General features: G+C 37.6%; 1 protein-coding gene across 9 annotated transcripts in view; it reads right to left on the reverse strand.

The window, feature by feature from the left end:
* The window catches only part of ptprub (protein tyrosine phosphatase receptor type Ub), a 215,085-nt gene extending 192,399 nt beyond the window's left edge, over nucleotides 1-22,686 (reverse strand). For all 9 annotated transcript variants that reach the window (XM_079625169.1, XM_079625170.1, XM_079625167.1 and 6 more), the window contains exon 1: nucleotides 22,360-22,686. In XM_079625169.1, the coding sequence (XP_079481295.1) occupies nucleotides 22,360-22,429 (70 nt within the window). In that variant the 5' untranslated portion in view covers nucleotides 22,430-22,686. The remainder of the gene's footprint in view (nucleotides 1-22,359) is intronic.
* Nucleotides 22,687-25,705: the final 3,019 nt, after the last annotated feature.

The following is a 25,705-nucleotide window of genomic DNA, read 5'->3' on the forward strand; positions in this document are numbered from 1 at the left end:
GACCGAGAAGAGAAGACCGCTGTTTTCCATTTAAAATGACAAAATATATATTAATATAACATTAATACATAATATAAATAACAAAAATATTACAATTAAATAAATATTAACATGAAAAAAAAAAAAAATCTCACTCTATGAATCAGTGAGTTGATTCCAAGACCTGCTCAGACCGATTCAGTCTAATTTGTGAATGAATAATTCAGACTGAATTATTTTATGAACCAGTTCAACTGATTCATTTAAAAGACCAGACACAAAAGAATAATTTGCCAAGTTAAAAAACAGGGCCCTCCACGCAGTCAAAAGACATAAAATGCAGCTCTTCATCTGAAGATCTGTGAGCAAATCTCTTTCTTTAGACGCAGTCTCAAATAAATATTTATGAGCTAATAACGAAGAGATTAGGGGGCTGCTCTGCTCGCTCAGTGTCTGTTCCGGGATTTGGTCTCTGGAATACCGCTTGAAATCTCTTGGGCAGAACCTCTGGCGCCACTCAGGCTCAGTGGACCAGAACAAATCCACAGCACCACAGTCATGCCATTATGTAGCATCCCAACGCTACGATGTGGGCTCAGGCATTAATTCACCGCCAATGGTGCAGGGCTTCCAATGCCTCGGTAAAGCTGTGTGTGTTAATACAGCTACAGAAAATAACAGCCTTAGTTGACCTATCCTCAATAAAAGAAATCTAAAATCTCTCCTTGCAGCAGGATGTGAGAAGCATGCACATTCCATGGAGTCCCATTGAGTGCTACTGGCAAGAATTGAACGTTTTAACTCAACACACAGGAAAAAGTATGCGCCAAACCTCTGAAGTTTGGTTACATTCATATGTCCTGAGGTCTGACTGGCCTTTGTAATAGGATTACGGCTGAGTTTGAAGGGGGACATATAGAGGTGGTGGATATAAGACTGCATTCTTTAAAAGACTAAAAACCAGAACACAGCTGCCGCCGGTTAACCTGAAGTAAACCTGGTCCAACTGTGCTCGATGCACCATGCTAAATCACAACAAGGAAGTTACTGAAGTAAAACTAACCTGAAGACATTCAACACTAATCAAGAATCAAGAAATTAGTGAATATGCAGTAAAAAAAAAAAAAGCAACCTTGTGATCTCTGTAAAGGTCTTAACAGTATAAATCAGTCATACAATGTACCAAGTTCATACTTTTAAAGTTAATATGTTAACATTTTAAAAGTTAAAATGAATTAATAAAAGCATTTGACAACTTAGACTATTTAAAAAGTAACTTAAAACTTTTTGACGGGCAGAAATTCTGATTACATTTTTCCAGTGTATTCTGTACTACTGTGTTTTTAATGTGCAAATTCATAAGTATTTTCTCCTTAAAACTGCAGTGAACCAAAAACACGGTTTGAAATCGCTGGCGTTTCTGACGTCACAAACTACCTGGTAACCAATCACGTCAACGAGTGGATCTCTGAGCTGGGGTGAGTGAGTGGAGGCGGGGCTAATTTGCATAGAACCGCGTATATTAAATGAGGCAAGGGCGTACAGTTACATTCAAGCTACTTTAAGGTGTGAAGAATTTTTTATACGTTTAAATATGTAATTTTGGTGATCAAAGATTAGTTTTAAGAGATACAATTATTGAATACATGGTGACTTTAAATAACGTTTTTCGTTTTGGTTTAAAATGAAAACTTTAAAAAAGGCACGAAAAAAAGACTAAACAAAAACACTGTGGTTCTTGGCCAGAATAAGCTGTTATGCGGACCTTTTATCGAAGTTCTGCCTACACAAGACTAATGTTAAACTTATTTAGCTTGAGGAACAAGTGGAACTAAACAATCTTAGACTCATTTCATGCAGCAGTGCACATAAATCCAGAGTGAACAAGCACAAGGGTCGAGATCAGAATGAGAGATTCGGAAGCCGTTAACATTGTGCGCCTCAGTGAATGTGAGATCACTTGAAGTCACTGAGGCCATTGTCGGCAGCGCTTTGTTCTGTTTCTACTCAATGTCACATGACGCCAAATAACTGCACCTACGTGCACTAATACCCATATTAGCCACTCATCTCTTTCCAAAGCCTTTTTCCTTCGCCTCCCTCATCCACCTACATCTCATGCTGGTTTAATCCCTGCTTAAACCCATTCTCAATTAGCCAGTTTGACCAGCTAATGGATCCAGGGAGAAATAAAAGCGGTTCATGATGCCAGAGAAAACAAAAGATGTCACAGCCTGCTAGATGCAATACAGTGCAACATATTAGCAAACAGACAACACATTCTTCAAAGTGCATTGTTTTCAGCGTTGTATTGTACCAATTTTAAAGGGATACTTCACCTCTGGAAAGATGAATGTGTATTTAAAATGGGTCATTTATGTAGAAGAAATGTGAAAATATTTTTGAATTTGGAGCCTTCTAGACTGAGAAAAGCCAGAAAATGAATTTTTGGCTTATGGGGATGAAAGACAACAACTCCCAGAATGCACTTGCTTCGCTGCACTAGGAGGCCACGCCTACCGGTAAGAGATCGCAGTAAACAACAAGGCTATGCTACTAGTGAGTCTCCGTGAGTCTGCCCGGTATTTTGATGTCGCCCAAAATGTCCAGGATTCGGCTTTTGCATTCTACAGTCGCCATTCATTATGTTTACTGTGGCGAACAGGAACGAGACTGACGGCCGCGGGAGAACGACGCGAGGCCGGTGGCGTGATTACTGATGAGCGGCACCTGTGAGACGCACCGCTCTCGTATCTCTCATGGAGGAGTTTTCTTAGCAATGTTAAAACGCACATTAACCCATCACTTGTTTGGCGTTCATGTAAACACTACATTCAGATTCACCAATCGGAAAGAATTCAGTTAGATTGAAACAAAAGGTGTGCATGTAAACAATGAATGGCGACTGCAGAAAGCAAAAGCCGAATCCAACATTTTGGACGATCTCGACGGCCGGACATGTCCGGGAAAAAGAGGATGGTAACCCCTACTACTCAGCTTTCTCCACAGAATAAGAAACTGTTAGCTTAGCTTCCAAATAAAAAATGGCTGACACTATATGTACATTCTGTGAGTGAGATCCCACCCTCTATGGGCGGGTTGAAAACATGCGGAACAGCGCATTCTACTGGATAAATGATGAGCTAGTGTTTGTAGTCTTACCCGTATTCAAAGAAATTGGACTTCCTGCTTTTTATGATGCAAAATGACGATTTTTGCGTCACAAAAAGCAGGAAGTGGAACACTTAAATCCTTATTTCTCCCATCTCAGGGGAAAATAAGGGAATAAACCATGACCATTCGAAAATGTGACTGAGTTTCTAAAGATACAAAGTCTAATGCAAATGGGTGAAGTGTTCCTTTAAAGAGAGTTAAAGAGTATCCAAAGCACATACTAGTTATACTATAAGACCAAAGCACATACTAGTTATACTTTGCATTGAAGTAGTGTATTATCGTAGTGCATATATTAGCCTAAGTAAATCTACAGAAGTGTTAGGCCCTATTTATAGTGTATAAAATAAAAGTGTTAAAAAAAATGGAAGAAATGGTACACTAATGTAAACATTCTGACTGATACTGATAAAGCAATCATTTTTATGGCAACTGATAAATGGTTTATATTTATTATAATAATAATAAATATAATATAGCATTTTTAAAAATCAAAGTCGACTACTAGATGAAAGTAGTGATGCAGTGATCATGATTTTTCATTGACGATTCAAATTCCTATTTTTTTACAAGCAAATTGGTCGATTCCAATACAGGTTGCTGGTTTTTTTCTTAGTTCAAGAAAATGTATTTATTATTTATTGTCTCTATAACAGGCAAACTGGCCTTAAACAAAATATCTGTAGCCATTTGAAATTAGAGGCAACCACTGCATTATAATCACGATCCAAACACAGATGCTGCACGCATGTAGCATGAGCAGTTGTTTTTGAATTTGAATTAGATTGTACAATTGCAAGATTTAAAGCAAAAACAGAATGATCTGACTTTAGATTTGTGAAATTATGCTAAATAAGCGTAATGAAAATGCAATTTCACTCTCTGACAGTAGGAGGTGCTTATGGAACTGCAGCGGTTTCTTTGATTACCGCTGTACACAAAGCACTTATAATAAGCACTAGGCTATTTACCACAGAAGTTAGAGGAAAAGAAAATCCCACTGAGTTTTTTCTGAAGACAGTCAGTTCCCTTCAGAGATACAAATCGCTTCCAATTTATGGCCGGTCAACCAGTGCATCTCTAGATAAAAGAACTCGCAGTAGCATCCAGTGCATTTCACATGTAGCCTAGTTGAAATGTGACCATAACGACCTCAGGCCAAAAAAACACCCTCCGAAAGGAGGACATGCAACACCGCACTGAAGCTGCCTCAGCTCAAGGCACAATGGCTATCCTCCAGAAGTATTGATGGGAACCATTTTAAGGCCACACTCATGTAGCCATCCTTTTACTCAGGTGTATTCTCGTTTCCATGAAAGAAAAAATCTAAAACAACATGTACCTTTGCTCCGAAATGTGCTGTTGTGTAAAGTCATGTTTGATCTTTGCAGAAACCCTACAAGAAGTCTAAAAACGTCCATAAACCCCAAATTCTTTTGCTCGGGGTGTAAGAGTCGAGTTAAAACACACCAGTCTTAGCACTTAAGACACCAAAGCGTTCAATCCATTGATCTACAAGGGCTACAGGCAAGAATTATACTCTCTCACATGTTAAATGTAGCTAAATGATAGGTCCATCTAGCTCTCTCTAGCTGTGTTAGCACTGACGCCAAGATAAAACAAGAATAAAGGAATGAATTCTACCTGTCAGACAGTCCTCATTCCTGATTAGTATCTGGAAGCAGAGAGGCTGAGTATTTTCCAGGAAGAATCAGACAGATGGGAATTGAAAAGAAGACAAGAGGAAGTTAAAATCTTGAGGACCTGATCCGAAAAATTTTCAGAGACACAAAAAGTGGTGATATTTGTACATCTAATTATTAATAATTAGAACTATAATCAATCTGACCAATAGTTTTTACCAATATAAAAAAACTATTTATTATTATTATTATTAATAATAATGTTACTATTAATGTTAGTAATAATGTTACTATTATTCATAATAATAATATTATTAATAATAATATACTATATTTGCTAGTACTACTACTAGTAGCAAATATATTTCTATTATTTTCAATAACAACAATATTAATAAACTATTTAAAAATAATAATATAAATTAATTTGTTAAAACTACTACTACTACTACTAATACTAATACTACTACTACTACTACTACTACTACTACTACTACTACTACTACTACTACTACTACTACTACTACTACTACTACTACTACTACTACTACTACTACTATTAAACATACCGGTAATAACATTAATAATAGCAATATAATAATAATAAAACTTTTTATTATAAATAGTACATATTTGTATAGAATACTTCTAGTGCTAATAAAATCACTATTATTATTATTATTATTATTAAATATATAACAATAAATATAAACATATAATAATATAACATTAGACACAAAAAATATTCTAGTCCTAGAAAAAAATAATATTGGCCAATCTCTAATATTTATTATCGAATATCTAATATTTCATTTACAAGTCTGACAGTGAAATTTTGTGCATAAATCCAGAACTGTTTGACAAAGAATCAAAACTAGAGGTGGTGGGAGAAAATGTTCACAGTGAAGAGTGAAGCCCTTCAGAATTCAGGACGAGACCGACACCGTCCCACAAGACGGAACGCAAACTCCAGCGAGCTTCATAGCGCATGCATATGCATTATGGATGTCAACCAACGGCTGCATGCTGATTTCAGCAGAGCCCAAGAATACGGGCAATCTGAGAGAGGGAACCAGAGGGAGAGGAAAGACTAAAGACAGACAGGGAAAGAGAGACTGTGAGAAAGAGAGAGGGAGTAGATGAGAAAGTGCCGAGAGGAAGAAGCACTTCATCTGAGGTGATCGGATCATGATCTGGGAATAGAGTCCAGAGACCTGAGGGAGACAACTGGAAGAAGAGCTCTAAAAGCAGCGATAAGCTCTTTCTGCCGGTCGGTAGTAGATCAATAATCCTTCACTCTCAGGTCTCCAGCAAACACCTGAGTCTGAACGGCTCACCTGTCACCTGGGCCCTTCATTCATTCGATTATCCTCATGCTGCATTTATATAATTCAAAACCATATGATGGATCATATCGAACATTTTTTAAATTGCTTGACATCTACTTTGGCGTGCCAAGCGGGTGCTGGCAAGGCTTCCACTGACGTCTCGGCACTATTTGGAGGCCATGTGGGAGAAATCATTCTGTACGCCACACGAATTTAGGAGCATGTAGGTGTAGACTGAGATGGTCTGAGAGGGAAACTGAAAATGCAGCTACCCACAGGAAATCACACAAAATGGACAGTGGACATGTGCTTGTTACTGTGCTTTTACTTTAAAAGTATTGCTTCTAGAGAGGCATTGCTCTATAACAGAGATATACGGACTGAAAGAAGCCTTCATTTTAAAAGCTCTGTTCCAAACCCTAGTGAGCTGCAAAGACGGTTGTTTCGCAAGGTAAGAAGCAACATTATGCATTTTAGGAAACTTCTTTGATCCAAAATTAAAGTATACCTTTGTGAAGAATGCAATCCACTGGGAAAAAAATTGGTGGTGGATATGTTAATAGATTTTATATGCTGACATACATACATACTAATATAACTTTGCTTTCATTTATTACTTAAAGCACGCTTTAATTACTTCGATACCACAGCAAAAACTACTAGCCAAACTAAAAAAGTTCAAACATCATTAAAGGTGAACAGTCAGTAATAAAATAACAAATACGATAATTACAAGCATATTGTAACGTGCTGGTAAGGATAAGCAACACGCACAAACTAGGAATACTTTTTAGTCTTTAATAATAAATGCAGGAGATTGTTGGGGGTACACAAGAGATAAACGCATTACATAACAACTGACTGAGCACTGAACTAAAAAGGGAGTATGCAGGGGATAACAAGGAGCTAAATAAGATACACAGCTAATAATTATAAGTAACCATAGAAACAAACAGGAACATAATCAGAAACCAAGGAAACTAAACTAAACAGAGCAGGGAAACAAAACAGAATATCAAAATAAGAGTCCATGATTGCAACGCATAAATTGCGACACAACAAAGTTACAAATAATGTAAGGTCTAACTATTCACATACAAAAATTTAATAATTAGGCCTAAATGTAAAATAGCACCATAGTGTTCCCTGTACTAAAATATTAACAGCTGTGTTTTGTTGTTTGATTAACATTAATGACAGTCAGCAGCAGGTATTTGTGGCTGCTGTGTCACTTTAAGACTATGTGCGGATCCAATATAATGATGCACATCCGATTTCGTTCTCAAATGTTTGCGTTAGGGCTGGGCGATATGGCCCAAAAAAAATATCACCATATTTTTTTTTTTATAATTATCGATAAATGTCAAATCTTTATTTATTTCAAGTTTAAAGACAGATTTTTACTCCTAAGTGAAAGCTGTAGAAACCAGAGCGTTGTGTTTTTAAACTAGGCTACTCTTTATTGTCAGAACATATCATGACAAACACTTGCCAAACAGGTGAACATTTCACAAATCCGAGGTAGAACATTCAAACATTTGTCATTTTTCCTTAACAAAATAAATATCTTTATTTCAGTAGTATGAGCTTGAGTTAGGATGCAGATTTAACTATATACAAATTATGTTCATTAACAAAAACAGTAACATCTTTAGTTCTTTAGTTTTATTTAAATTAACCATTGGTCATCCAGCATCATGCATTTAGATCATGATAACCACAGATAAAATGTAACTTTATGGTTTCTATGGTATTTATGAAAACCAGTAGCCTAAATACATTATTAAAAACTGTAATTATGAAAGTAGTTTTGAACAGGGTTTACTCCTCCTCTCTTTGCGCACGTCATAGACTTATACAGTGCAAGGTGGTTCATAGAGCACACTGGACCAAAACCAGGTTAGCTCGCATTAACCCCTCTATTGACCCAGAGTGTGACCGGTGTCATTCAGGTTCAGCCACTTTAATTCATATGTTCTGGTCCTGCCCTGCCCTGTCTTCTTTTTGGAGGCAAATTTTTGTCTCATTGTCAGCCATAACCTCTGTGGAAATACCACTTTGTCCAATTATTGGTTTATTTGGGGTTTCCCAGCCTGGCCTTTCTTTGCCTTCTTATTTCTCAGACTTAGTAGCTTTTTTAACTCTCTTGGCTAGACGGTTAATTCTCTTGAATTGGAAGAGCCCTGACCCTCCATCCCACGCTCGCTGGGTTAGAGACGTTCTTTATTTCATGAAATTAGAGAAAATTAGGTACTCTTTGCCGACCTAGCGCTATTTTTGTCAAGATTTGGCAACCCCTTCGTGAACATGTTCAAACTCTCCAGCTTGACCCTGCTCTCTGTGTTTGATTTTGCACCCTATTCTCTGACCCCAAGCTCACCAATCAATCTCCAGATGATACTTTTTCTGTATTGTCTGGTCATTATATAATTGGGTTTACTTTATGCAGGATTGTATTGGATTGCACTCGTAAGTTTTTCTTTTTTTTTTTTTTTTCTTTTTTTTTTTTTCTTTCTTTCTTGTGGGACTTCGGTGTGCCTATGTACTTTTACATATGTTAGTGTCTCTTTGTCTCCCATTGTTTTGTAATGTATCTTAAAATGTATAAATAAATCATTAAAAAAAAAAAAATTATATTCCATTAGTCCTTTAATATATTGTCTACATGAATAATATTATACAATTCAATATATATATATATATATATATACGCACGCACATTTCATGGTGCAGTTAATAATATTACTAGGCTAACGTTACAGTAACGTTAAATCCGTGGTGAATGATGGGAATGTGTAGACGGAAAAGCTTTGACTGTATCGTTGCTCACAGTGTTTCTCCTGTTCGTCAGCGCGGTCTCATCTGCCTTTAAACTAGTTTAAATCACTGAGACATTTGTGTTCCTCGCTGAATTTAAGCGCTTCTCACTGGATCTCGAGACCGAGAGCGATCAGAGTAAACGCGTCTGCTCTAGTGAGCTCGCGCTGCGCTGCCGTTCAGACTTTGAGCCGAGCGGATAAACGGTCCGTGTGGCGCGCGCGGTTCAAATGAGATTCGTTCCGCTTTTGGCGCAAAAACATTATCGAACATTTATCGAACTCTTGATATCGTTTTATCGATAAAAATTATATCACGATAATTATCGTTATTGTTTATCGCCCAGCCCTAGTTTGCGTTCACTTCAGTGGCGTAGCATCTGGGTATGCATATGGGCCCGTGCGGATTGCTAAACGATTCCCTATAGGGATTTGATTAAAATTATATTTTGTTAGTGCTATTTTTATGTTTTTTTTTTAAATATCACTTTTTAGCTTAGCTGCGTTAGAAGGCTGATGTGTAGTCAGTGGAGCTCACAAGGTTTTGAGAATAGGCGTTAATGTGTTTCCATTAAAACGTTAGCTATAGACAGCTCAGCCTTCAGGTTACATCCTTAATCATTACGGACTGCTTGTGAACACAATTTAACATGATATCAGTGTAAGCAAATATGACAAAGTGAATAGAGCACCTGAAAGCGTGATCTTCAAGCACACACATGCACACATAGAGCTCAGGTAGAACAAACAGGTGTGAAAGAGAAGTCTGCTGAGGTGACAGTGATGCAGTCCCTGCTGACACCGGGCGCACTCATGCCATAACCTGCCGAGAACAGCTGTCACACCAGGGAGAAGTCACCACGGAAACAGAAAGAGCACTTCCCATTCAAATAACATTCACAATGCTGTGACATGGCAGGTGTCACCGAAAGCTGTAAAATAGAGGAAACTGACTATTTCAGGCTTGATGTTATCCATCTGGATGTGCGAATGTGTGCGTTTAAATCAAGCTGACACCACCTACGCCTTAATTATCGTTTCAAGGCAGAAGAGCTCAAATCCCGTTTGTTCCATCTATAACGAATTAATGGAGGCAATTAGGGGTTAAACGGATCGTAGTTGATCCGTGATCCGTATACGGACCAGGCCCTACGGTTCGGCACGCATGTGATTCACTGATTAATTGCAAGTTGAACCTGCATAGAGCGAAGGTTTATAATCTGCATGCGTTTTGTCTTGCCAGTTTACACATTCAATAAGTCCTATTATGCTTTTTGATTTTTTCAACTTTAGTTAGTGTGCAATGTTGCTGTTTGAGTATGAAAAAGATCTGAAAGGTTACAAAGCTCAAAGTCCACTCCAAAGGAAGATGTTTTATTTGACAGAATGCAATTTCCCAGAACTACAACGAATTTTAACTAATTTTCAACTCATTTAAATAATCTCCGCCCACGAATAAGCAAAAAAGGGGACGAGGTGCACCTGTTTTCATTACCAGTTTTCCGACAAGTCTCGTGATTAGACATTTTAGATTCGAAGTTATACAACATTTAAGAAAATGACACAAAAAAACACTCTGAAGTGTCCTATGAAATCCGTGCTTGCAAAGATCGTGCAAGAAATCCACTCTGGCCAATCCTCTTGTTTGTTTGAATTGAATTAGGCTTGAATTGGTTTGAAATTGACGCCATCCTTAATATTTGAGTTTTAGAGCTTGCGGTTATGGTAAAGGACGTGACATTTCCAGAACGCGCTAAGAGCTGCCAATAACAACACACTGGGCTAGCAAACCAATCATCGCACATTTCGTATTTCGGAAGGAGGGACTTCACCAAAACAGGAAACAAACGACGCGTTCGGGCCTGACTGAAGAGAGAGGTGCTGTAATAAAATGTAAAACATGTGAAAAATAATGTCTTTTTTTTTAACAATCAAGCATGATAGCATATTCCAGTACACCCCAAAAACAAAAACAAGACTTCGTAAAAGGGCATAATAGGACCCCTTTAAACCATTCCAGCGCTAGAAGAGGCAAAAGAGAATTGAATTTGTTACTAGTAGCGCGCTGTTATCTGTATTGCTCTTTTGCATCTCCTCGCACTTGGATGAACACATATACAAACATATGTCAAAATAACGTAAATAGTTGAGAAAAAAATTGGATGTGTATCATTATATTGAATCCATGCATTAGGTCTTAAAGTGACAGTCTGCTTTTGTCAATGTTAATCAAACAACAAAACACTGCTTTAACAAATATTAATCTATATTAAATATATAAAGTGAACACTATAGTTTTTACCTACATTTATAGTTTTATATTTTACATTTAATTATTACATTTCTGTACCCGAAATGAATATTACAGTTAGACCTTACTTTATTTGTATCTTTATTAAATTGTAATATCTACATGTATGCTTGTAATGAGCGTTTTTAGGTTTTTTTACTGACTGTTCACTTGCCTTTAATAATGTTTGAACTTTATTAGTTAGGCAAGTCATTTTTGCTGTGGTGTGAGAGTACTGCATTAAGTAATAAATGGACAGCAAAGTTACCCCCAGAACATTTTATTCTTGCCGAACCGAACTGTGAGTTTTGTGATCCGCTGAACCACTAGTGCCGATATGATTACGGGCCACCCGCGTGATGCCGAACACCGCTCGTCTAAAGGATGCCCATGAGAACCTGTTATACAGGCTTACAACTATCCATTCAGTATCAGGAAACTTCATTGGAAAGTGCTGTTCTCATTTAGTGGTTTCGTATTTCATAGCGTCAACAGAGGAGTGAGAGCTGACGTTAGCACTGGGTGCACGTAAACGTAGCACACTTTCCGCTGATTTAACCCTGCAAGTTTTGTGTAACTTGACAATTTGTAACTGGGCAACATTTTGGAAATCGAGAAAGATGACGGCTGCTGCAGCTAAAGGCGTTTGCGTGCCAGAGGAGGAAGTAGTCGGGAGGTTTGGCGCACATCCACTCCTGACCCAGCGTCATTCGAGCAGGGGAACGAATTCAGTGGATTTTTTGAAATTCAAACTAAATCTTCTCATAGATCAATGCCTGAGACTGTAACTCAATACTTTCCCAAAGGATCTCCGGAGAGTGACAAAGGGCTTTCTGCAGATTGTGTATCCAGAAGTACAGGCGGCAACTTTCTGCTTGGGTGTCACATTGAGGAAAAGTAGGAGAAAACAACAGACAGGAAAGTGAACAGCCTACCAGATGGGTGTGTTTATGATGAGATCTAACAAGTATGACAGACTGCATCTGTGATCGCGAGCTCATGCTCGCTGCCAATAACTGCTGAAAAGTGCCAGAATTTCTAGAAGTTCGAATCACTTTTTGGAGATATTTATAGAGATGGATTAGGATGAGATAATCTGTCTATGTGCTTTAAAATAAGTCCAAATTCTGTTAGAAAGGACAAATGATGCACAATAAATCAAGATCGTGACTATATCGGTATTGGTCATTATTAGCATTTTATCAACATCAGATAAATTAGGAACATCATCCCGTTTTTGAACACCACCAGCTCTAATTCATCATCTTTCCTACTTGTGCATCAGAAAATGTTTTCACAATCTGTAATAGATGGGTAACTGAGTCCAGTGTGAAAGGGTGGATCTCAAAAATCACAGTCACTACTGTAAAGGGTTCAAATATGCAAAAAGATGCTGGAAAACCAAAGAATTTATTGGAAACTTTTTTTCTGAAGGACATTGGGCAGTTTAACTGCTCAGGACAAACCAGAAACGCATTAACAACTATCACAAAACAAAAAAACAGCAGTGGATCATCCAGATAATGACACCCAGTATTAAGAATCAAGTGTGTGCAAACTTTGGGCAGGGTCGTTTTTATAAATTCTACTACTATTTTGTCTTGTGGACTATATTTAAACATCTTTTAAATGTAAAATATCTTATTCAGGGCAGTACTAAATAAACAAAAACACTCAATACTCAAACAGTGTTAGAATGAAAATAGTAGAATAGAATGCCTATGGCAAGCACCATTAATGAGGCATTTATATAGCGCTTTTATATGTACTACTGTACACCCAAAGCGCTTTACAGTCAATCATTTCAGGGGGTCTCTCCTCAACCACCACCAGTGTGCAGCATCCACTTGGACAACGATGCGCTCACCACACACCAGCTATAGGTGGAGAGGAGAGAGAATGATAAAGCCAATTCAATGGATGGGGATTATTAGAAGGCCGTGATTTGTAAGGGCCAATGGGTGGAATGTGGCCAGGACACAGGGGTTACCTACTCTTTACGAGAAATGCCATTGGATTTTTAATGACCACAGAGAGTCATGACCACAGAGAGTGTTGACTCATGAATTTGCACATAGTTTGTTTTTAAACAATTATAAAAACACAGCAGACATATAAACAACATTTAAAGCTTGATTTTCACCACAGGGGGACTTTAAAATAGGCTAATGAACATGTTGCAGATTCTGAAAGGTTTAGGCTATTTTTTCTACCATGACGGTTGCATAGTTAATGAATACACATGGGGTGAACAAGGGACATACAATATTATTGTGGATATTTTTGCAGATATTTTGTCACAAAATCATAAAATCAATTATTATCCATCTCTGCCAATATATGGGAGTATAACAAAATAACACTCTTTCCAATTTACAATAAAATAAAAAAAACAAGGAAATCCAAATGTATTCTAACTCCTTCCCTGAGGGTTATACAACACAAAGAGAAAGATATTTTATGATCACATTACATTCATACGAGTCCAGGTATGAGTCTGGATGGCTTTCACCCACTATATTTCATACCCACTATATTTCATGTCTCTATATCAGAAACACATGGTTCATAAAGGGGGTCCTTGTTTGATGGAGTCTTAGTGAAATGGACTTTCCTGGGCTCATGGATCAATACGACTTTAATCTCTGCTGGACGGGGCCAGCGAGAGGCTGAGTGAGTATGGAGAATAAGGGCAGGGCTGGTGTAAATCTCTCCAGCCTGTCAGTGCAGCACTAGGGCCAAGATGAAATTCAGAAACCTCAAGAGCACCACCACAAACCTCATCAGTACATCCCTGAGAGTTATGTGACAGCTGTGTGTGTATTCCTTCGATGATGCACATAACACATAAGCCATCCAAACATACTAAATGCTAATCGGGGAATCCATAAAGCGTGATATTTGTAGCGTTGTGAATCTAAAACTCAAGCTAAAAAGGTCAGGGAAATGGGTAGTTTTGCCATAAACCAAATGTTATGAGCAGTCTCATTATCGCCATGCACAGTCTGAGAAATACTGCAAAAGGTGAGAGAGAAAGAAATAGAGAAAGAGGGAGAGGCTTAGAAAAACACTCACAATGAATAGAGAATAAAGAGTCATGCAATTACAAAAGATCTATTCTACTGAGGGGACATTTTGCATCCTCAGATCATCGTACTTGCCAGGAACTGGCAAATCAGATAAATGATTCAGACAAGAGCTCACCCCATTTGTTTAAAGAGAAGGTAACAAGGAAAATGCCACCGGGCCACATTGATTATAAGGAGGCATTGAAACAAGCAGAGACCTTCAAAACAGGTCATGAAGACAAAAGGCCAGCACGAAGACTCGCTGAATACTGCACCGCAAGTCTCACGACAGAAAAGAAATGTTCAGAAAAGCAATATAATGAAGACAAAACAATATATGCTGAAACTCTTTATATTTTTATACTAGCGGAACACAATGCATATAAGTTCAGTTCAATCCTAAAATGTTCAATTGTGGGCAAACCATGCACTAAAAAATATTAAATCCATTTATTATGCAATCATTTTCATTCATAACAGTTAACATTTAATTTGTTAACAATGAAGTTACATCCAAATTAGTCAGAAAATGGTTTGCACACTTTCACATTCCTTGTAAAGTGAGGAAGAACGGGAGTCTCTAAGCATCTTCATTTATTTAATGTTAAAATCTTTTCAGCAGCCAGTTGCTTCTTAACATCCTAAATCACCACTGAGCATTCTATTGAACATGACTGGTTTCCGACCTCAACGGCCTTAATTAACTGTCCATTGAGGAAATCTTGCCACAAAAACATGCTCTGTGCAATTATGTCCTCGGCTGTTGTGGCATCTCTCAGAGCGGATCTTTCAGGAGCTGAGAGGGACTCTAGAGTGACTGGCTCGCTTTTCTAATGACAGGAAGAAAAAAAAAAGAAAAAAAAAAAAAAAATCACCTGAAAAAGCAAAGTTTGGCCAGAACAGCAGAAGGTACTCTCATGGCAATAAGCCCTGCACTAAGAAGGCCTAACCATAGACCAAACACTGTTCCTCTAGAAACCATGAGTTTAAGACAGGCAGAATGCATTCAGAGAGAATAAAATCAGAGGTAAATGTAGTTATAGAGTTACTGAGCCACAGTTAGTGCAACTGAACTCAGACCACCTCTTAGGGAATCTCAGGTTCATGCCCCGTTTCGAACTACTGGCGAAATAAAGTGAAACTATGGATTTGAAAGTGCACAGTGAAGCCTTGAATCACTCTGATCATGGAAAATACAGTTACCGGTATAGTGCAAGATGTGCAGCGCCAATCTGCCATACATTATAATGAGAACACTATTACGGCCCTATGATTTCAGTGATGCGGAAAACACGGACGGAATCACGGTATCCATTAATGAATTCGGAATTTACCGTATAACGTTGAATTTACCGGAATTTGTCAAATTTGATGAATTAATAAAAAGAAGGTCAGTACTTAAAGCTGCAGTCCGTCGTTTTTCCTCTTTGTCGCCATCTCTGTTAGAAATCTGCAATTGCAGTTATTCGCGGAATTATTAACTGTGCGTGGGTAGTAAATCGGCATGAAACAGCGCGGATGAACACAATGTATTGAGGCTGCCGCGTCGCTGTGGATACTGTAACGTTACTGTCATCAGCAATCTCAAAGTATACTTTTTGAAAGTGTCAACATTAGAATTTTCATCGGAAAATGTCATCTGAACAAGTAAGTAACATTCACTTTTGTTCTGACCAAATTCGGGGGGTGGGGGGAAGCATTGCAGTAACGTTAGGCTATATCATGCGGATTAAATCTAACGATTGCTTATATCACGTCAAAACGTGAAAAATATATTTTTTCTGTAGCCACTCTGAAGTCCGAAGTCTTTGGGTTTTACAACTGGTGAATCTCCAGTTGTCACTGGTGATTGTCGCTTTAAACTTTCGGGATCCGCCATACCAAGTGCTAAGCTAAATCTCCACCTCCGTCATCCACACACGCTAGCCGGGGACTCCTTCTCTATGTGTACAGAAGTGACGTAATGACGCAAAGACATGCTCGAAATTCCCGCGGAAATCCACCAGTACCACTGGAATTAAAATCATTATTACATGCTTACCGTTTTGAATCGAGGTAAGGCAAGCAGATCGTTTTGAACACTGGCTGGTTACGTTTTTTTTTTTAAATGTCTTTTTTGATATTTTTAAACCCAAAAAAGTGCCGGACTGCAGCTTTAAATCAAATCACAATATAGACTAGTGTTTGTGAATATTATATTCAGAGCCGCTTTGAGAGTCACTTCATTAGCATTTTACCGTTTCATTTGATAAAACTATGGTCATATATTATAAACACACAAACTCGGCACGACACGGCAACCCGTCAAAATAAAAGTTCGGTTTAACTTGAAATTGTGACAGAATTACAGTTGTACTTAGAATTTAGCTATAGCCTACATCTCAATGTAATAATAACACTAACACTAATAATAATAACAATAATGGTAATAATAAATAATAATTATTAAAACTTTATTTTTTAAGGGATAATCACAATTTTTCTTCCATGTTTTAATTTTAAGAGTAAAGCTCTGTAGTGTTCGACAAAAAAGTTGTTTAATTTCAAGATTCAAAGATTAAAGTAATGTTCTATATACATTTGACTGCCAGAAAAGTTTAAATTTAAAGACAACATTCCTGAAAAAAAAAACATTTCATAGAAATAAAAAGTGTAATGAGTGTTACAACAACACTCATAATAATATTTTTTTTTTTTTTTTTTTTTAAATAAGACAGGCTTTTTGATTATTCAAATTTAATGAAACCATTCAAATGGAAAATAGAAAACTTAAAACAGAAAACAGAATTTGGTAAAAAATAATAAAATAAAAAACGGAATATGGAAAAAAAATTACGGATTACATAGGGCCCTACACTATAGTAATAAAACGTTATGAATTATTTGTGCTTTATTAATCATGCTTCAGAGCGTTTTAATGGGAAGAGCGCATCCACAAAATGAGTAATGAATGCATGAAATGAAACATGAAAAAAAATTAGTTTTGATAATTTTGATTTAAAAAAAAAAAACAAGTAAACAGTAATAAAATAAGGACAAATTAACTAATTGCAAACTATTAGGCTACTACTATTAAAACTAGTACTCAAGTACTCGTTTTTGAGACCTGTCAGTACTTGAAATGAAAAATTTTAAAAATGCCCATCCCTAACAATTGCAGCCTTTGGTGAGCATAAGTAAATTGTGTTAGACTTAGCAAGTATCTTATTTTGCGAATGGAAATATGCACCTAAATATCATTTAACAACATTTCCAGAAAATATTTCTCACCCTGGGTGGATATAATTCAAAAAGGCGACGCTGAGACGCTCTTTAGTCTCAATCATTGTTTACCATCACCTGTGAAATTACTAGGCTTAAAAATAAAGTATATTCACCACCCACACACTGTAAACACCTGCAATCCTCTGATATGTGGTGCTGCTCAACTGACACTAAACAAAGTTAAGGCAAAAAGCTTCCTGAAAATGAAAATGAAAAAAGCGTAGCCTCAGGCATTACTGCTTGTAAGGAGGAGAACAAATCATAGTGCGCTGTCGGCATGAATTCAAAAATGCTGCACCTGGGCAGGCTGGATTTAACATGGGAGAATAACCAGGCAGAGATCTTTCTCAAGCGAAATTTGCCAAACTTAAGGGCAATCCGAGGCTTCGAAGTGCCTTCCTGTTCTGGAGTCTGTGATGATCTATTTCACTGTCATTTTCACATCTAAACACCAGTCTCAGATCCTCTTAGAGCCAAATTTCCATCAGGGGCCCCTTGAAATTGGAACTGTTTTTTGAAATCCATAGATAAATCAGTGAGGAATGGAGCAGCCTTCCAGAGACAACAAAAGGAAAAGCCAGCACCGGTTCGCTCTGTTGTCGTACGCTCGTTTCCCATCAGATGTTGACTCTGAGCAGCTCTGCCGTTTGAAGAAGAGGAGGAGAGAGCCCTCTGGCAGTCCTCCTTTCCCAAATCCCCCTCCCAGCTCTTATATATGACAGGCGAGTCCAAAGAAAACATTTCTCGACAAGAGACGGACTGCCTCTGATGCCGGGGAACGAGCGCTCTGAGCTGTTGCATTCAAAACCTTCTCCGACACATTCCCTCATTATTTCGGTGGCGCTTAACACTGAAAGGAAAAATAAAAGGCCCTCTGAGCTTCTACTGCAGATGGAAGTGCAGGGGGGGGGGGGGGGGGGGAGAAAAGCTACGCAATTTCCTTAATTACAAAGGAAATATAATTCTGGTCACCAGGGTCCTCGCCGCAGCAGGTACTCTGCAATTAAATGAGGTCAAAGAATTTGGATGTCAGGTTGATTCTGATTAATGATGAATCCGTTTGATGCGTAATATCTGGGCGCCCGAGACATCCAAGCCATCCGAGCCATCCTACCACGGTCTCCCGCCTACACCTGGGGGGTCTCGTTGAAGTTCAGACATGTTGTATTATCTCATAATCAGTGGGGAAATCCCTATAAAACTTCATCCCCACTTTCAGAACTTTACCAAACAAGCTCTTTTTGCATGATGACTCAGTTGCTTCAGTGGGTCCTGGGAAAATGGATATCACCTTGATGCACATGCCACACTCTGTACTACAAGAAACAGTTGAAGTCTAAGCTATAAGTAAGCTAGAGGACTGACAGTCCAGCAAACCTGAGGAAGCCAATTAGGCACTGTGGAAGGACAGAAACTCATCTTTTACAAACATGGTTGACATCATATTGAAAAAGCACTTCAAATTGTGTACAAGTCAAGATTTACCCATCTAAGTGGCAGAGCGATATCAGCCAAGCCTATTTATCCAGCCTACACTTTGCCAATGACCACACGTGGTAGCCTAATTTTAATCAAATGTCATGTAGAATTAACAAGGATGCAACTCTATTGAAATGTTGGCTGACACTTAGAATAATTCATTATATTTTGAAGCTGATAGATTTGAATCGACATTTTTGTGGGTTGGAAGGAAAAGGAAACTCATAAATAAATACAGTCCAGATGTATGCCTCAAATAATACACCAGACATAATTATTTTAATTAATTCCAGTTAGTTTATGATTTATTACTTTTAAAAACAAGTGCCGAAATCTTTCTTATCCCTCAATCACTTAAATGTGCTCAATCATAAAACAATTGGAATAAAGAAAAAAAACGTTCTTTTAAAAAGTTAAATGGTAAATATAACTTTCAAGAATGTCATGGAAGAAAAATGACAGGCTCTGAGTAAACAATTCACTTATCTGTGGCTAATTATGCTAACTGGAAATAATGAGGTATGATAACTTGGCTAATGGCTATCATAATAATAAGCTATAATCGGCCTATTTTACTTATCAGTCTGATAACAAATATCATAAGTCGCATTCAGCACCCAATAAATCGCTAAATGAGTTCACTTTAATTTCAGAAAATCAAATTCTAAATGTCATTATCAATATTGGCCAATGAAAGACCCATATCGGTCAATTCCACCACAACACAAATCATAAAATGATGCTGAGTTATATTAACAGATATAATCTGGCTTTAACAGATTATTCAAAATGTCAATACCATAGAATAAAACTTTGTGGCACAACCCAACAAAGAGCACTGCATGTCAAACCTCATGAGACTCCATCACTAGGCAGCTAATGTGTGAAGCTGCCCCATTCTGTCTCAGCTTTAGTATAATTATCTTCATGTGCTTTAATTATTTCCCTATTCCTCCTAATGATGTGCTTCATTCCCCTTATTATGAGAGACATTCGCTTGTGTCAGTTCCAGCATAGCGACACAGTTTGGATTGCAACAGCATCTATGATTATGAACAGGAGAACTAAAAGAAAATATATCCTTGAAAGGTGAAATCAATTGGAGGTCACCGTCAGCCATGCAATCATTATGCTATTCATAGACGCATTAAAACAAATAATCTAAACCTTACTTATTAACCTCAATACTGATTCCAGTGAGTGTGCTGTGAGGTTGCTTGGATGATTGGAAATGCATTGATTTGAAAAAGAAAAAGCCTTTTCATTAAAAATGTTGAAGGATTTTGTGCTTTTATGCATTTGTACGAACCATTTGATTATTTTTTTAAATTAGCCTACAACATCAGTGCTCATAAAGTTCACCCATTCATTACTATGAAACTCAAAATAATGATGCACAGCTCACAAAAGGAAAGCATGCAGCATGCTTGATAGGGAGGGTGTGAAAAGCTATAAATGAGATTGAACTTGGTGACAATGCCTGTATTCATCTCACATCAGGTCACTCATCGCTACCTTCTGTCAACCAGGACGTGGAAAAACAAGAGGGGAAAAAAAAACAATGGCGGAAACAGCAGCCAAACACAATAAGAGTGGATTACACTGTGTAAATCAGGCCAAAAACCAACAGAAACTAGGATTAGACTGCAGCCGAAGAGCAGAGGGGAATGCACAGACCGCAGCAGTAGTCACAGAACCCTACAGCTACTTGACAGCTTGCTAAATGGAAGCCATTTAGTTAACTGAAAATCAATAGCTTCCTCAAATGGATCATGATTGTTTGTCAAGTTTCTTGGCCGAATCATGCGACATGTTTCCTACAGCCTGGCTCAGAGGGAGTGGTCCATTATGAGCAATCACACACGGCACCCTTCAGTTCTCCTGGACCTGCTCTCGGTCTGTCCTCATACAGCCCACTGACAGTGTGTGGAGGAGGAAGCAGTTCATAATATCTGTGCGTGTGCGGATCAGGTTATGCCTACGAGGATAGTCAAATCTGAAATCAAAAACTGTGGCGAACAGCCAACACTCCTCACGAAGAAAACAGCTCAGGTACAAAACATAGGTACTAAGTCATTTAAAATAATGTCCATGTAAGAACGCAAAAGGATTTGCTGGTTTTCCGAGACTGGTCATGGTGATCTGTCGACTGAGAGACCAGCTTAAACCAGTTAAAACCAGCAAACTACCAGCAGCTGATGTTTTTTCAGGAGGGAAATGACGAAAGATGACTCAAATGTGTACAATTTGCATTTGTATATTTTCTTAATTCAAATGTGAATGTACTCCCATCTACACATTACCTTGCAAATCAATCAATCCGCCTAAACTGGTTTGCTGATTTTAGGTGGTCTCCCAGCCTGGTCAGTAGGCTGGTTTTGTTTATTGGTCAGATATAAGACCAGAAAACAATCTTAGGCTCGTTTATGGCTATTTATTCATTCATCTCTTATACAGTAAAAACACAGGAGAGTGGAGCCAAACTCAGATGGACTTTAAAAGACAAATGTGTTATTTCAATGATTAAGAAACCTATTTTGGACATGAGATAATAGGCTCTTGGACGCTGTGGGCGATAATATATGCGAGAGCTTTTTATCAGCAATAAAGAGCGCGGTGAAGTGAATCAAGGATTCAGTTGCATCATGACTGTTCTTCACACTACTCTCCAAATATACTTCACTGTAAAATACTGGTCCTACTAAAAGCGGGAAAAAACGTATAACGATTGTTTCGTGTAAAAAAAAAAGCAAACCAAAAGTGTTAACTCAGTTAAAACAAAAATAACTTATGCTGGTGGGTAATTCATTTTAAAATACAATTCACTGTCAATCATTCTGACGTGGATTCGATCCACACACAAAAAAATCCACTTCACTGCTTTTATAACACGTCCGGTGCATCCACAAATTCGTTATTTCAACCACTGATTTCAAGCATCGCAGATGAGACTACACTTGTTTACATTATAACGGACAACTTGAATGAAAAATACACTAATTCAAAGACCCACACTATGAACCACGTCCATCATAACTTCTGAGGGAATGTTTAAACAGGCGTCTTCGCCTAGCAAATAACAGCCTGAAACACAGTTCTTTCTTCTTCTTTTTTTTAGCTTTTGATGGCACCTTCCTTTACTGCATTTATGACAACCGAGACGAAAGCTCTCCCTTATTAGAAAAGTTCAACGACTTATAAGTGCAACTCCGTCTCCTTTTGCTGTCAAGACAACAAGCGTATGCTTCCCATATCCTCAAAACACACACAAGTTTGAAAGTGCGCAGTCCCTGTAACTCCAGATAAACGGGACTTTACCTGTTGGTCCCTCTACGCTGTCGGCGTGAATCTGAACAGCCAGGATCAAGAGAAATGCGCAGGTATTCATTTTCTGTTGTTAGTCCAGTTGGGAAAACAAGCCGAAATCATTTCAGTGGCTCCAGTAGTTTGGATGGTGAAGTTGTGGACTCACTCCCGTTCATCGATTCCCGAAATCCAGCCGAAGCTCAGTTCAGAGTCGCGTGAAGTGATACGGGGGCAGTGCGATCTGTTCAAACTGACGTCAGGATAAACAGTTCGAAGCGATGTTTCTTTCTCTCCGAGCGCACTTTCTGGCGCTCGAGTATGCGTAGTGTACTTGAAAGTGTGCGAACGACGCCCCCATGCGGGGCTTTAGAGAAGTTCAGCTCGAATCATCCTGGTGTTCATTATGATTCATCGTAATCTCTTTAACCTGGCTAGTCTACTGAAGACAAGCAGCTTCTATAACAGGGAAATTAATGATTTATATTGGTTAATAAAATGAGAGGAAAAGGGGTATGCATTCTTGCGTTCTCTAAAACAGAATTCTAGTTGTCAACCTTGTTTTGACTCCAAGGTTGCATTGCTGCCTCTGAGTTGTTTAGGCTATATCTGATACACACTAATATAGAACTGTATTTTCCTCAAAACGGGTTAATAAAAGGGTTCAGTGGACAAAAAAAAAGATGTCCATTTTGGTATGAATACATATAACGCGGTATGAAAGACTTTAAATGTTTTTTAAAGTATTACTATCCATTAAAAGTGCATATATCAAGATATAAATGTAGCTGAAAAAAGATCCAGAGAAAAATGCAATATAGTTTACAACAAGGCATTCTGTCTTAATTTTTTATTTTTATTTTTTTGCATTTTAGCTTTAAGATTGTTTAACATAAATATATATATATATATATATATATTGTGTATTTAAATGCATTAAATATGAATAGAATAATATATTTTGGCATATCAGTTTGCAGAGTTTGCAATGGTTGCTGTAGGCTACATTTAGCAGCTTGAATTTGCATGGAAAATAAAGAGTAAATGAACACATCTTATATGTATTATAAACAGTTTCTTGCATGACATTTATTATGGATAGCTGTCATGTTAACTGTCAAAACTATGTCATGCAAGAAACAGCATATATAAGATTTGTTATTGAAATTACTCTTCATTTTTCATGCAAATTCAAGCCGGTAAACCAAGCAGACTTTCGCGCTGTAGGTTTCCAGTTCTCCAGAACAATAGCCATTGTGTGGCCAACAAGCTATGGGGCATCTTATCTACGCAGTCCCACAGGTTGGATGGATTTGTGTTAATCTGTTTAGGCTCCACAAAGGAAGGACTACCTATTGAGCCATGAATAGAAGCAACAGGGCCAAATTGAACCTCAGCTGCCCAGGTCCAGCCATGTCCCGCAGCCAGCGAGGATGGCAGGTGCAGATAGCCACATGCAGATCCATTCACGTTTCTCATACCAATTTCATTTCACACCGCGGCGAACAGTGCAACCTTTTTGTCTATCGCAATCAGAATACTGCACTGAATATTGAATATTCACAGCAGCAGATCAAGCAATATGATAGTCAGCTATTTTTTAAAAAGCAGAATAAATTATGCCAGAGAGTAAATTGAAGCAAATATGCACCTGTTTAAAGCATAATGACATTCTATATACATTTATTGTGCTTAAACCTCAAATATGGGAAAGTACAGTATGCTGTTGGGAATCACCCATCAGGCCACAAAATAGCAGATCTTACACCTATCAACTTAAAAATGTCTCATTGATGTTAAACTAAAAAAAAATTAAATAAAAAAAGATATATTTAGAAAATATCAATGCAATAAAAGTCAGTGAGGTCACATTGACTTGTACTGTACAGACAAAACATTTGAAACGTTCTTTTTTTTTTGTATACTGGTTTGAAACATCAAGTTAAGTGAAACATTTGTATGTGAACAATCCCTTTAATTGTACCCAAAGTGTGCTTATTTTGCCTAGACGATAGTCCCTAATTATGCTGATACTGCAGCAATATCCAAATACTGTACATGATCTCTGGGACCTGCCTTGAGCAAAGGCACAAATCACTGCGTAATAGTCACCATCTTCTATGTGACCTTGTTCAGTCATTGCTTCGGCGGGCACACTGCAGCGGTTTATCATTTGTTTAGGTGTCCCATGTGAACGTCAGAATGGGGCCTGTATAGCATTATGAAGGTTGAGACAGGTGCGCTTTCCTCCACAAAACTACTTTGAGCCCCTGTTAAGGGAGTCACCAGTACACCCACAAACCTCTTTTTCGAGGTAAATGACAAAAGAGTGATGGACTGTGCACAGTTTTATTTGATTCGAGCGAAGCGTGGGAGGATTATGAAGAGCACCTCTCACGTAAAATTAGATTGTGTGCACGTATGTGTCCTGTATAGGGAACATTGTTCTAAGAATAAACAGTAGCACTGTTTATATGATTAAACACTTGGAAAAAAGAAAGAAAGATTGGGCTGTTGTGAGAGAAAACAGTCTGAAGGTTGTGACCTCATACTGAGAGCAGAATGATCTCTATTTTAAGTACAAACTTACATGGACTGTAATCTGTCAGGGAAACAGATATGTTGACATTTTTAGCATGTCAGACCGTATACAACAGGATTGTCATGCATCTCATTCAGCTGTTTCTTAATATTTCATTGCCATCTGGTGGTACAATTTCAGAATGTGAGAAGTAGTAATAGATAATAGCTGGTTACATTGATTTTATTTAAAACTCATCTATAAAAAAAACTCTTAAAATAAAAAATACCTGACTAAAATTCATAATAATAAAAAACATTTAATACCTAAAAATGGTTACAAATAATATTGTCAAAAGTTCAGTAGGCTACTTAAATACAACTTACTAATTTATGCAACAAATAATTGCTTACAATTTGCTTAAAAATAATTGTAATTTCATAGCAATATTTGTATGTTTTTTTTTTTCCGTAGCACATAGCATCATTATTTTTCCAAAATGTACACAAATTGCGTATTGCAAATTATTGGAGGTTGTCATATTTAGGATCTGATTGTCATCATACAATGCAGAAGGAAAAAGAGACGTGGGAATAAATTAGTAAATAATACTCAAAAACATTAGCCTACTTGCTGTTCATTTTTGAGGAACACGTCATACGTGATTATACACCGTGTAAATACTTGGAATTAGATTGACTACTTTCATTTAAAAAAAATACTTGAATGAGTCTTCTGATTCTAAAATGTACATTTATAAAGGGAAAAAATTTAGTAAATAAAATTAATTTACTAGTTTTAAATCAGTTTTTAAAACGTCATTTGCTTAAATAAACAGAA

The sequence above is a fragment of the Phoxinus phoxinus genome (genome assembly GCF_949152265.1).
Source record: "Phoxinus phoxinus genome assembly, chromosome: 10".
NCBI classification, from domain to species: domain Eukaryota; kingdom Metazoa; phylum Chordata; class Actinopteri; order Cypriniformes; family Leuciscidae; genus Phoxinus; species Phoxinus phoxinus.